This window comes from Dreissena polymorpha, chromosome 1, assembly GCF_020536995.1.
Source record: "Dreissena polymorpha isolate Duluth1 chromosome 1, UMN_Dpol_1.0, whole genome shotgun sequence".
NCBI lineage: Eukaryota > Metazoa > Mollusca > Bivalvia > Myida > Dreissenidae > Dreissena > Dreissena polymorpha.
This window is the reverse complement of record NC_068355.1, coordinates 117,973,707-117,986,995: the sequence shown is the minus strand read 5'-3', so window position 1 is coordinate 117,986,995 and position 13,289 is coordinate 117,973,707. Positions and strand designations below refer to the sequence as shown.

The following is a 13,289-nucleotide window of genomic DNA, read 5'->3' as shown; positions in this document are numbered from 1 at the left end:
TTCTGAAAACATTCTGGGAACGTTCTGTGTGATCATAACCTAAATAGAACTTAAGCGTAACGTTATTTGAACGTTATGTGCAAGCTGGGTTGAATTTTAACTTTTGCATTATTAATGATAAGTTTTTTGTTCTGTATACCTGTTGTGTAACGACCAATTCTTGGAGAAAAAGCACACAATGTCATGGCTCTTGCAGCGTGACACTTAACTCATAATGCTGCTGTTTCATCCAACATTGAATGGGGCTTGTCTACATTCTGCAAGTGCAATCACAAACATTGACATTAACACACAATAACAGTAACAAACACCAATGCCCTATGAAGCCATTTACAAAACTATATTTACAGCATTTAAGCAGGAAGTTATGAGAGAACTGCAGAGAACAAAACCAAAAATTTTAAGAAATACTTCAACTAAAATATGTATATTGATCTACTTGTAACAATACCCTGTTCGTTCTTACCTGTCTTTCATTATAAAATGACCCCGGTGACATCGAACGTTTATTGTACACGTATGACTCACACCAACGCTAAGAAATTGATTCCGAGCAAAAATCAATACCTCGCAAAACATTGCGACTATTGAAACAATTTGACGTTTGGCGGGAAATATTGGGTATGACTAAAATACGTATATGACTCATATCCGCGGATATGAATGGAAAGTACGGATATGAACAAATAACGGCTTATTAGATGGATTTTCCCCAAAAAAATGGATGAAAATCATTCTGCGACAAAAATACACGTCGCTTATGTGTTATGTTACGATCGAAATAATTTAAAAGCGTTTTTATTGGCATTTTTAATTTCATTAACTCTCAATTCATATTCGCGGATATGAACGCCAAGTCAGAGCACCGCTGTTAGGCTACACAACACCAATACCAAAATTGCACCAGTAAAGCCGGTATTTGTATGATTAATATATAAATTCTATATATTTTATGGTATTTATCTTCCGATAAGCACATACTTTATTTCGCATAATATGTCTATTGAATGTACTTTGTTTTAAATAAAGTCTTGTTAAATTGATGTATAAGCGTAAATCTATGCATATATCTTTATTGTTTATAAATTATTATTTTCCCAAAAAGAATGTTTATCTTATATATAAACTGTATAAAGCTATAGATTTTTTTTATTTTACAAATAGCCCTGAATCATATATTGACACATAAAATTATCTAAAGCGTTTGACAAATAAGAGTTGTTTAATGAACGTAGGCCTGTGTTATATTTTGGACTATTTGCTCCAAAATGAATACATATATTAATCCTATCGCCCTGCTTCTTGTTTGGATAATGCCTCGAACAGTATTGAATGGAATTTAATGACGTTAAGATAACGATAATATAACAACCGTTATAAAAGCTCATTTGTAACAAATTAATGTTCACGTCGCATGACTATAAACGTGGATTTTTGTTATATATTAGATGGATATGTCGTATGGTGCATTTGTATATAATTATTATCGCTCATGAATTATAATCGGGTGTGTTGTTTTTCATTTATTTTACATCTTGATGTATACAGACATGATTTGATATGTAATAAATTATCTATGATATTTATCTACATTGTTTCATGTTAGTGCTTTTCATTATGTTTTGTCTTTGATTGTATCATGTGATTGTTCAAATCTTGTCTGATAAGTTTATTCTATAAGCTATTATTCGTTAATTATGCTTTTGTATCTATCCTGAAACATCAATGCACCTGTATTATATGTACTTGTTGACCTGTATAATGTGTAATGTATGTGTGTATATGTTTATATGTTTTAATCATTGCACTCAGTATTTATGCATCGATGTTTAAAAGCATGATTTGATGTGTAATAAAGTATCTATGATATTTATCTACATTGTTTGGAGATGCGATTAGAGAGCTGGTACCCAAATAGAAGAACCCATTACCACCTGTCAATAATACTTTACCGTCAAGGCACGAGCTGGTCGGCAGCCACACACCCAAAAGCCCCGCCGACAGATAGCAATTTAAACACATACACGCACACACATATATATATATCAGATAAAAACAGCTTTTTTGGTTTATACATCAATTGGGAATTATAAATACATGATTGTTTAGAGTTATTTATCGGCTAAGTACGTGGTGCAGGTTACGAAACTTTTTAATGAATCGAAAATACCAACTTTATAATTGTTATGTTTTTATGGTACAAACAAAATGAATTGGACAATCAAATATATACCAGTATCTAGACGTGACAATGTATACTTGCTCATTGCTTTTATGTTTGGCCCATTTACTTACACGTGGCGTTACAATAATTTGCCATGGAATTAAAACCACATAATTTGCTATTGTATAATGTCAAAGTAATAAAGCGTGGTCACAGAAAACCTCAAAATATTATCTTTATTTTATATTTACCGACCGATGCTAAAATTAACATTCATTGCGATTAAAATAATCTATTACTTTTGTGAAACAGACATTGCCAGCCCTTATGCAATATAAATAAACCTGTTCAGGCTACCCTGGTAATGTTCGCTGCGAACCTGCCAATTATTGATATATGGGCATTAAGAGCCGCAAGACGGTCATAAAATGCGGGAGAAATCTCGGGTTAACTCACATAAATCTGTATGAAATTTCAATTTCCGTGATTGTTGAATGAATGTTTAAATGTTATTTTAAACAATGCATTGGTAATTAACGAAAATTCCATGAAAATGCCGATTCAGTACGGAGAAGTAGTTTTCAATGTTCGTAGACATACGCACTCACATATTTCTCTATGTTAAAAAATATAAATATACAAACACACGGGTATTATAGAATAAAAAAACACAATTTTATTGTCCATTTAACAGTACATGCATATCGTGATATATAAATTGAAAAACAAAATAAGTGTGAAAGAAAAGCATGCACTATGTTGTGAAGGAATATGTGTGAAATAAATTTACAAACATATAGGCAATAATTTTTTTAATTTCCATTTGAATGCGTGAAAAGGAAACACTTTTAAACTGTCGTCATAGCAAACAGGGATATCTTCGTTTAGAAAATATAGTGTTTTCTTTTTAATTATTAATGAATACTTTTTTTGTTTTTTTTAGACATAGCATATCGATGCTTTAACTTTAATAAAACTAAAAGCATGAGTATTCCTTAACGTATGCAACTTTGAACTTGCTGACTACCGCAGATTACAATTCTTATAAGGAATATGGCTTAAATATCTCCATATCAAAGCATCTAAACGGGGAATAGAATTGATCATACGAAAATTACTAAACAGTTTTGATTAAACATTTTTTTAATTGTGTTGAATGTACATTCTCAAACAATGACTACACATGTTTGTTTCACGTGTAATTATTCATAAATTAAGATTTAGGTAAAATATGTAAATTAAAAACATCTATATTATTTTTCTCATAACAAATTCAAAATACATCATACAACGCAGGTAGTAATTTTGTTAATACAATTATTCGAGTTATTAATAAAATTGTGTTTTTGTATCATGAAACATAGACACAAGAGTGTTTTCGTCCAAGGACTTTGAGACAAAATGAAAATTGGCGATACATTAAAGTTCATATTGAGATATTGTCATAAAATGTTAATAATTCATGTAAGAGTTATAAATCAATATGAATTCCAAAAGCAAGGAATTGTTCAAACCAGAACTTTAAATAAGATAAAAAACTAATTATTTTGATAAGAAAAACGTGTAAAATATGAAGCATACAAATTATTAATATTAAATTGTAAGAAATTAACAGATGTAGGTTTGCTGTAGAGGGTAACTTAAGGTGAAGAATATCCTTGAACGATATGTGAATATTACATGTTTTACGATTTTAGTTTGAATGAATTCCATTAACGGAATAAAACATTATATAACAATAGCTTAATATTTCGTTATTTAGCTTTACCATTTCACTGAAATACATTTACGCAAATAATGACGCAGAACAAAGAAGCGAAATTGAACGACATTAGGCAAAACAATATTTGAACAGGTAGGCATATATGCATATCTTCGAACGTCTTATCGAAAAAAAAATAATAAAATTCACAAAACTAACAAGAAATCAGCGATTATTTGATCAATATAAACAACACTTTTTAATTTAGATAAACGAGTCGCTAATTTTCATCACACATTTTAACTGCAATTCCTTATTGTCGCATAGGCAAGACATAAACAGAATAGTATCCCTTTAGAAAATAGATGTGCATGCAGTATTAAGTCACACACACTGAAGATAAAAGTACTTCCAGCCATTAAATGCAAGACTATTTTACTAAGTAGATATTAAAACAACATCAATATTTTTCGTTGTATTCTATATTCAGAAAAATTACACGACTATCAGCAGTAATATTATTAATGCAAATGCTAAAATAAAACACCGTGGATTTAAACGGTACACGAGTGCATGTTTTTATTGAAAAACAACGTCGGTGAAATATATAGTATGTTTTGTTGAGTCTGATTTTACTGACAGGACGTTCATTGTAACTGATTTGTTCCGAGCACTAATCGTTTCACCTGCGACTTTTCTGCCCTTTTTCTTTTAACTTGGTTTGGTTTTTTGCCTGATGAGGGTGCTCTGTAGAATATGCGCAGACCATTAGTGGATTGAACCACACCCCTATCACGCCCCTTATCAGACAAGAATTTCTGCCATAGTCACTCCAAAAGGACCATAAGTCCGGTTCTTACGTATTGTGTGATATTCGGAAGACGCCCATTTTTAGGCGAAACGTGGTTTTTAGTGCCCCTAGTAGTGTTGACACATCTATGATCTTGGCTTGGTTTAATACCTCAATCAGAAATATCTTTTTTCACTTAATCACATTTGTAGCTTTGCAATTTGTTCCTCAACAAATTGTGCTTTGATTATGTCGCTGGTGACAAACATCCGTAGTCAGATCAAATGTTAAATATAAAAATTATAAACGTTATTAGCACAATAACTTTCAAAAGTAAATGTTGTCTCTCAATCCACAGTAATCCACAGTTAAAGTATGAAGCAAATGAGAAATTTCGTCGACTTGTTCTTTCTTGTTTCGGCGAAGTTCATGTACAAAATGCTATCTATATTATCATTTATTTCTGGAGGTTTTTAATATATCAATAATGTCATTTTCTCGATAACAAAAAATACACACACAATATATTGGAATATAATAAATTTGCATTATTTTATTGAATAGGAATTTAATAAAATTTGATTAAATTATTGATAATTTGCTCAAATAGATATTTGACGCAGCTGCTGAATACGGTATGCGTTATTATATGGTGACTTTGATATGTTTACGATAAACTACAATATACCGATAGGTGCAAATACATATTTATTTAATTTTTCTTATGTGTTGTCAACTGTAATAACTTTATTGTAAAAGTATAATTATGTTTGTAAATGCCGCTACATGCGTTTAATCCATCTGAAAAAAGAGTAAAATTACCCTTTGTAAATTTACTTTGGCAAAACGGGAACTTATCGTAGTAAAATAGATGCACTAAAACAGAATGTGAACAATATGCGCATCATCGTTATTCATCGGCAAAGCGACAGATCTCTCTTGTTCTGATCCGATTTGTAGCTATCATACAATCGAAATTATTTACTCGTGTTTAGGTTTCTACGTTTCATGACTCCAAATCAAAATTAATGCCTGATACGCACGCTTAGTAGAACAGTATTTCGTAGGTGTGAACATGTTACGTTATTAACAGTTCAAGCATTATCAATAATGATATTTTCAGAAGACGCGAATCTTCAGAAACGCGAAAAACAAGTACTACGTAAAATGGGTGTCTTCTGCGACATTGCGGAGATGGTATACTTATTAAACATTAATGTGTTAACGGAAATGGAAATTTTATATGTCTTACCTCGATACTACCATTTTTTTAAGGTAAATACGGCAGAACGTATTTCGGAAAAAATGTGGTATTCGAAAATCACGCTTTAAAGAGGCGAATAACTCAAAAGAGTGGTGAAACGGCTCAGCTCATTATCTGAAAGTGTTGCGTCAATATCCTCCGGGAAACTGAATGCCGAACTGACGAACGGACAGCGCGACTGCTATATGCCACGCTACCGGGGGCATAAACACTAAAGTAACGATGGTTCGTAAGGTAGGAGGGTAGGTGTAAACGACAAATGGTTTTATAATTACCAAGAAGTAAAAGTCTTTACATTTTTCAACGACTTAGGGGTTGTGCTTACCAGCGGTGGATCATTCGCTCTAGCTACGAACACGTGCGAAAAAAAGAATAACGATCCTGATATGCACTATTATTTTATTAAGAATAACAAAATACAAAAAAATATAATGTTCAATCTGTTTGAATTTTATGTACTATCAGTCATAAATTACTGTTCGGAAGTTTTGGGTTATGATCAATGTGATACTATAGAAAGGGCACACTGTTTTGTAAATGGGCTTTTAATGATAAATCCTCTTCAAATACGTTTGCATTGTATAGCGAATTGGAAAGATTTTTATTGTATATTGAAAGATACTTCAGAAAGATTAAAGGGGCCTTTTCACAGATTTTGGCATATTTTGAAGTTTTTCATTAAATGATTTATATTGATAAATGTAAACATTGGATCTTAAAAGCTCCAGTAAAAAATCAAGAATTACATTTAAAAAAGGAAAAAAAAAGTAGCCGGTACCAGGGCTCGAACCAGTGACCGCCGGAGTCCTGGAATTAGTCTGAAGTAAAAACGCACAAGCCCTTTAGTAAATTTAAACGACAACAACAAAACTCTCCAAATTATTCAATCGTTTCGCGTTGCAACGCTTTATAATTTTTAGGTTTTCAAATCGTCAAAAGATACTTATAATGGCTATATTGGACTATGGTAAATGTTCAGTAATAGTGTTTCCTCACAAATATCATAACTTAAACGAAAATTTGCGAATCTGAAACAACTTTTTTCAATTTTGTCAATTTACCAAACCGCGAAAAGATCCCTTTAAAGGGGACTTTTCACAGATTTTGACACGTATTAAAGTTTGTCAATAAATGCTTTATATTGATAAATTTAAACATTGGACCTAAAATCTCAAGTAAAAAATACAATTTAAAAAATGTAACCCTCAACTGGATTCGAACCACTGACCTCTGGCGTCCTGAAGTAAAAGTTCTCCGATTCGACCACACGGACATCCATGCTGATGTTATCGGGAGGTGTATTTTTACTTTATATATGCACTCCTCGTAGTTTCACAAAATATAACGAAAACAACAGAACTTTCTACATAACTTTATTTCCAGGATTTCAAATCGTCAATAGATGCATATCATGGATATTTTGGAGCACGGTAAATGTTCAGTATTACTGTGTCCTCACAAATATCATACCTGAAACAAAAATTTGCGACTCTGAAACAATAGTTTTTAAGTTGTCAATTTACCAAAACGTGAGAATGCCCCTTTAAATACTTTTTAAAGATTCACTCGGTTAAACGAGAAAATGTTTATTAAATACCATTTTAAATGAACAGTTAAGTAACATAAATGTTAACAATTCTCGTACAAACTGGGCCTCACAGGTGCGCTTTATACTTCAATCCTCTGGTTTACACAAAATATGGTAATATCCGAACGCAGTTAAAATAGAATCATTCATCCTAAAGCTAAGAACCCGCAATTTCTATATTAGTACTTAGCGGAAAAGACTAGAATATTGAATATCTCTTTATGTATAAAGATTTTTTTTAAACAGCATATATAAGCAAGTTGGATAATCAGAAATGCTGAAAATATTGGCCAATTAACGTTTTCCCACGGCACATATTAAATATTGAAATTATATATATATATATATATATATATATATATATATATATATATATATATATATATATATATATATATATATATATATATATATATATATATATATATATATATCCATATTCGCAAAGATTATTATAACATATTTCTAAACCCAATCGAGTGTGTTAAAATATGTACGTTTAATGCAAAGCGAAAATAAAACAAAAAAGAATTGGCAATATTAAGCCTGCCAACACAGAGACGCGCTAATGTATTCAGTTTAAAGTTATCAATTCGGCCACTTTTATAGTACCCAAATTGTTCACATACCTAATTGTTATTTAATTTGTATAGTATACCTCACTTTAATTCGCAATGTTGATTCCCATAGGCCATCGTTACATAGAAATACTGTTAGACCCAGCGGGAAAAAAATCGGGAAAATCCCCAAGTTGACAAATTTACTTTCACCGTATCACACATGTAATATTTTTATAATGTATGTGCTTTTGGTTGTTATTGTTGTTGTTTTATTTTTCAAACGATGAAGGTATTGTATACTTGTAGATTAAGTAATTTTGTCGCATTTGTTGTCTTAATCGTACGATATTACTAATTTCCTACGAGTATTCAGATATCAAACATATTTATATATTCAGTATATTATATAACATTTGTATGTATACAAAACATTGTGTAAACTAACACACACACAAATCAATCGTAACACTTCGTCCATCTTTGGATTCTCCGTAAAGAGTAGGCCGGTTGGGTCCAGAGTGCAAACAATTGTGGAGTAATATTGTTGGTGGTGTGTAGCCTTCGTCATGGTCTCGGATATGAATTTAGTGTTGGAAACATGATAATGTCTATTACATTGCTCTATTTTGAGGCAATGTTAACAGATTTATCACAAATTGTGAATGTTTTATTCAACAGTGATTTTTTCATAAAAAAACTGCAAAAAACGCATACATATTGCCTATATTCGTTCATATCCGCACTTTTCGTTCATATCCGCGGATATGAGTCATATACGTATTTTAGACGGACCGGGAAATATTGGATTCTTTCGTTGTGATGACCAAATGCAACCAAAGGAATCTATGCATCTAAAATTAATGTTCACTGTTCATTTGTTTTTTCGTTGTTATAACTATTATACACTTTGGTAATATAAGCAAAAAAAAAACATTTTGCGTGTTAGCACATGGACCTATATTCTGCAAATTATATAGGTCCCTTAAGTTATATAGATTTAATATTATTTTAATATAATTAAATATTTGTTAACGGGTCATAAGTGTTGTAATATTAAGAACATTCAAATTTGAGTCAATAATAAAACACATTTATTATCCTATAAAAGGGATTTAATGAACTACAATTTAAACTGTTTTTATTTCAGCCAGGTTAGTTTGTATAGGTCCCTGTTTCAGCATAAGATTATTAAGAGATAACAACTTATCTGATTAATTTTCACGAAATACACGCCATTCAACATACCACACAACTTTTCAATCGGTCGCCTGCTAAAAAGCAAAAAAAGAGAGAAAAACTTTAGTTGATCCCTACCAAACGAACAAGAATAGCATTTTTTCATTCAATAGAGAGAACAATACAATGTCATATATTATGATAAACATAGAACTACTATATTTAAGATATTAAATAAGAAAAGATGCCATCGTGCATGATATGTTGCTGAATACAGAACACCAAGATAAAGCATTCGAAATGCACATAATTTACTGCAGTTATGTAGACGCAAAGTAATTTACTTTCCGCTTGGAAACGACACAACAGAGAAAACAAGCTACAACGAAAACACACATATAATCGTGTTTTTTTCTAAATGTGACATTGACCACAAATGTATGGACGAATAAGTGTTATTTTGCTTGGGTAGGATTTACTGTGCAATGCTGTTAGGATCACAGCCTTACAATCATATAACAAAATAAGATAAAACAGATAGATTATTTTTAGTAGGGAAGTATAATATACTATTGGTAATTTTTATTATATACTTTTGGTAATTTTAAGCATTTTTATATAAAAACTATGTGTAATATTTGTAATAAATAGACCTGTTGTTAGACATTTTAATTTTGTCATCGTTTTTCTTAAGTTGACAAATTCAAACATTGGAACTGAAGGCTAGATTATATTTTCAAGAAAAAAAATCTGAAAAAATAAAAGACAGAAAGGAAACAGCTAATTACCTAAGGCAGTGAAATTAATACAGGAGCCGTCTGGTGTGCTATATTGCGTCATATATTTATTGAAGCAAACCACATTTTAAACCAATAAAATTTATGGGAAATAACAGAAAAACCTCAAAATTATGCTACTGTTTAGCGTTTGCTTCGCTTTCAAATGTATCAGATTCTAATGACGATGACTTTTAAACAAAGATTTACTTTGAGGATGATTAAAGTCATCGGTGCTATTATGCTTGATTAATGAATAGTTTTCTACTATTTTTGAAAAGGCTATATATTTGCCTACTGTCCGTTTGATAAGCTAAGATCCAGTTTCTATATTTTCGTTTTTGTTTTGCATAATTAAAACTATTGTTTAATAAAAATACTGGTGTCCCAGAGATTGGAACGGAGGGCCGGTGTTGGGGTAACACACGGATGCCAGAACTCAGGGCCGCAAGTTTGATCCTCAGCTTAACCCTTACCTACTTACTTGTCATTTTCAATATGGAGTACGTATACTAGATTATTCATATCATTCACATTACAGGCGCACACGATACAAATGTACAGCACACAGTTCTAGTGGCGCGATATTGAAAGTATTTATGCCGTGATAATTCTTCTTGAATTAAGTCAAACAATGCGGCTACAAAAATATATCTATCTATGATCTCTCGGTAATTAACTTCAATTTCTGGCGTCTAATGTGCGTATTTCGTACTTTACAACAACCTTATCCTATGTAAACATTTTCTTTAGAAATCAATACAAAAATGCATTGGTGAAATATGACAATATGTTGTTTGATTGCACACACTTCTAATTTACACTTTAATTGGAAAAGTCGACGTTTTGTTTATAAAATGTTTTTTTTCTTTTAAAGCGCGTCATTCTAAAAAATCAGTATTCAAAAGCTAATGAAACACCGCCATACCCATAAATACTTAAGATATTGTGGTGTTTCGTGCGCTACTATATACTTCCGGTCGCATCATGGACGCTACAAAAGACGAAAAAAAGAGAAAACGGACTATTAAAGTTGAACCAGGTTCAACGCAAGGATCGGGCGATACAAAACTTGAACTTAAGAAGGTTAAGGTACTGATGAATTGCATACAATCATTTAAAATTATTCTGTGTCCAGCGTTGATATTAGGGCTACACTTCACTAATTCAGTTAGCTGAAATAATTCGCGTTCAGAATAAATCTGAACGCTGAAACTCCGGTCTGCAAAAACCATAACGAAAATTAAATACAATACTATTATATCAATATGCTTAAAATTGCAAAATAACATAACCAACTCATAAAGTTTTAGTTAATTAGTCCATTTTTACCTCAAATAGCGTCGAATTGAAGTTAAAAGGCATAATTTGTTTCAGTTAAACTTCTGCTTAAATCGCAATACAATCACTGACCTCTCGCCATGTTATGAAATATTTAAATATCAACCAATCAGAAGAAGGCATACGGTGTAATAGGCTGCGTTATCGATTAAAATCTACCTGCCGTATACAGCGGGCACAGCGATTGGAATTGAAAATGTGAGTAGTGTGTTGATTTAAATTGGTCAGGCGTGCAAAATTGAAAAAGTCATTACATAATTCTTACGGAACATTATTGAGAAATGAATTATCTACACAGGTATGTAAATATTATTGCAATCCGTTGATATTAACTGTCTGATATCGGGGCTTGAATGTTGCGCACCAAATTCCTTGCGCATCAATATAGACAAAGAAGGAAAACTCTCGCTATTAAAAAGATAGAGTGGACTATTGACGCCAAGAGTCTGCCAAAGAAAAAATCATCAAAAGACTCTTAAGGCGGCAATTTATATTGACTACTAATTCAGTCATCCCTTATTGAAGTTATTGCTCTCTCTTTATATTAGCGATCACAAGCGGTTGATTAGTTGTAATATTTCACCTCTTAGCTTTATAACCCAAAAGGTGGCTGAGAGTTGCAATGCGCCTGATTTTGTCCTACGTTGCAAAATTTGATCACCACTGAATACATGTACTCAAACCCGGTTAAGTCGCGGGTCGGGTTGAGTCGCGGTATTTCATTAGCGCCCTCTGGATTTTGTTTATTAACAATCCTGCGTGACCTACTTGTCAAATCTGACAGAAAACATGTCTCCCTACAGATTGGAATCGACTTTGGTAATTAAATGTCGTAAAACTCAGACTTTAACAATATTTGAATTTGTAAAGTTCAGTTAATTGTCGTAACGAAAAAAATGCGACATTGCCTCAACATAACTGTGCTATTTATTTTATTTGATGTCTTAAATAACATATATTTAAAATGTTATATACTTTATTGATTGTTACTTTGAAGAGTTTGTCAGAGCTTTGATAATTCATGTTAAATTTAAAATTGGTGCTGTTTAACCTATTTACCGCGAATCTACTGGGAGAAAAAATAAACAACAATGGCGGACAGTGGTGTTGGATTTGTTTCTACGGCAGTTAATATTGAAGGATTTCCGCCATAAAAAGGCCTTTGTCCAATAAAGTTAAGTTAAATATGATTGTCCTTTAAATCATTTATCTGATATATGAAGATCGTTTCTAGACTAGAAGTGAATATTCCTCTAGTACCGCGAGTCAACCGTGTTGCAGTATATGCTAAGGCAAACAGTCGGTTGGGTAGTTCTGGCTACCATAAGGCATAACTTTAAATGTCGCTTTTTATGATTTTTGACAGGCGCGACTTTATAGTTATGGACCAACCCCATAAGAAAGTGAACCAGAAATTCCCGAAAGTTCACAGTTAACAAAGACCGGTCTAAAACAGCTTTTAAATGCAGTTATTGACCCAAATCAACCACTTGATCTGAAAGATTGACATTTTTCACATTTAACTGATATATTCTTTCACAAAATACTATCTTAAACATTTAAAATTTATCTATTCTGCTCTTACATATCGAGAAAAACAGTGATGTGACAGACTTTCTTGAAATGCGAATCTCCCGAGATTTCACGGTCATATGACGTTATTTCTATTTTTAGTAACATACCATGTGCTCAAATGTTTTTAAATTCAGAATGACATTTCCTGGTATTTTATATTATTCTGGCTTGTTTTGTAAACAAATTGTAGTGTAAATACAAACTCAAGGTAAATATTATTTAAAACTACCTGATTCACGCTGAAATCAGTCTTATAATCCACCAGACGTAAGTTGTTAATCACAAATAATAGATTTCAGAAAACGAAAGTAATGTTTACAATTTCAGCAAAAAAAGTCAAGGTCGATCCGAAA

At 31.8% G+C, this 13,289-nt stretch overlaps 1 protein-coding gene across 1 annotated transcript in view; it reads right to left on the bottom strand.

Moving 5' to 3' along the window:
* LOC127846367 (septin-5-like) overlaps window positions 1-607 on the bottom strand; it is a 78,340-nt gene extending 77,733 nt beyond the window's left edge. Inside the window, exons 1-2 of the mRNA XM_052377593.1 lie at window positions 467-607; window positions 140-257 (exon numbers count right to left, since the gene is read on the bottom strand). Of these exons, the coding sequence (XP_052233553.1) occupies window positions 140-185 (46 nt within the window). The 5' untranslated portion in view covers window positions 186-257; window positions 467-607. The remainder of the gene's footprint in view (window positions 1-139; window positions 258-466) is intronic.
* Between the last annotated feature and the right edge of the window lie 12,682 nt (window positions 608-13,289).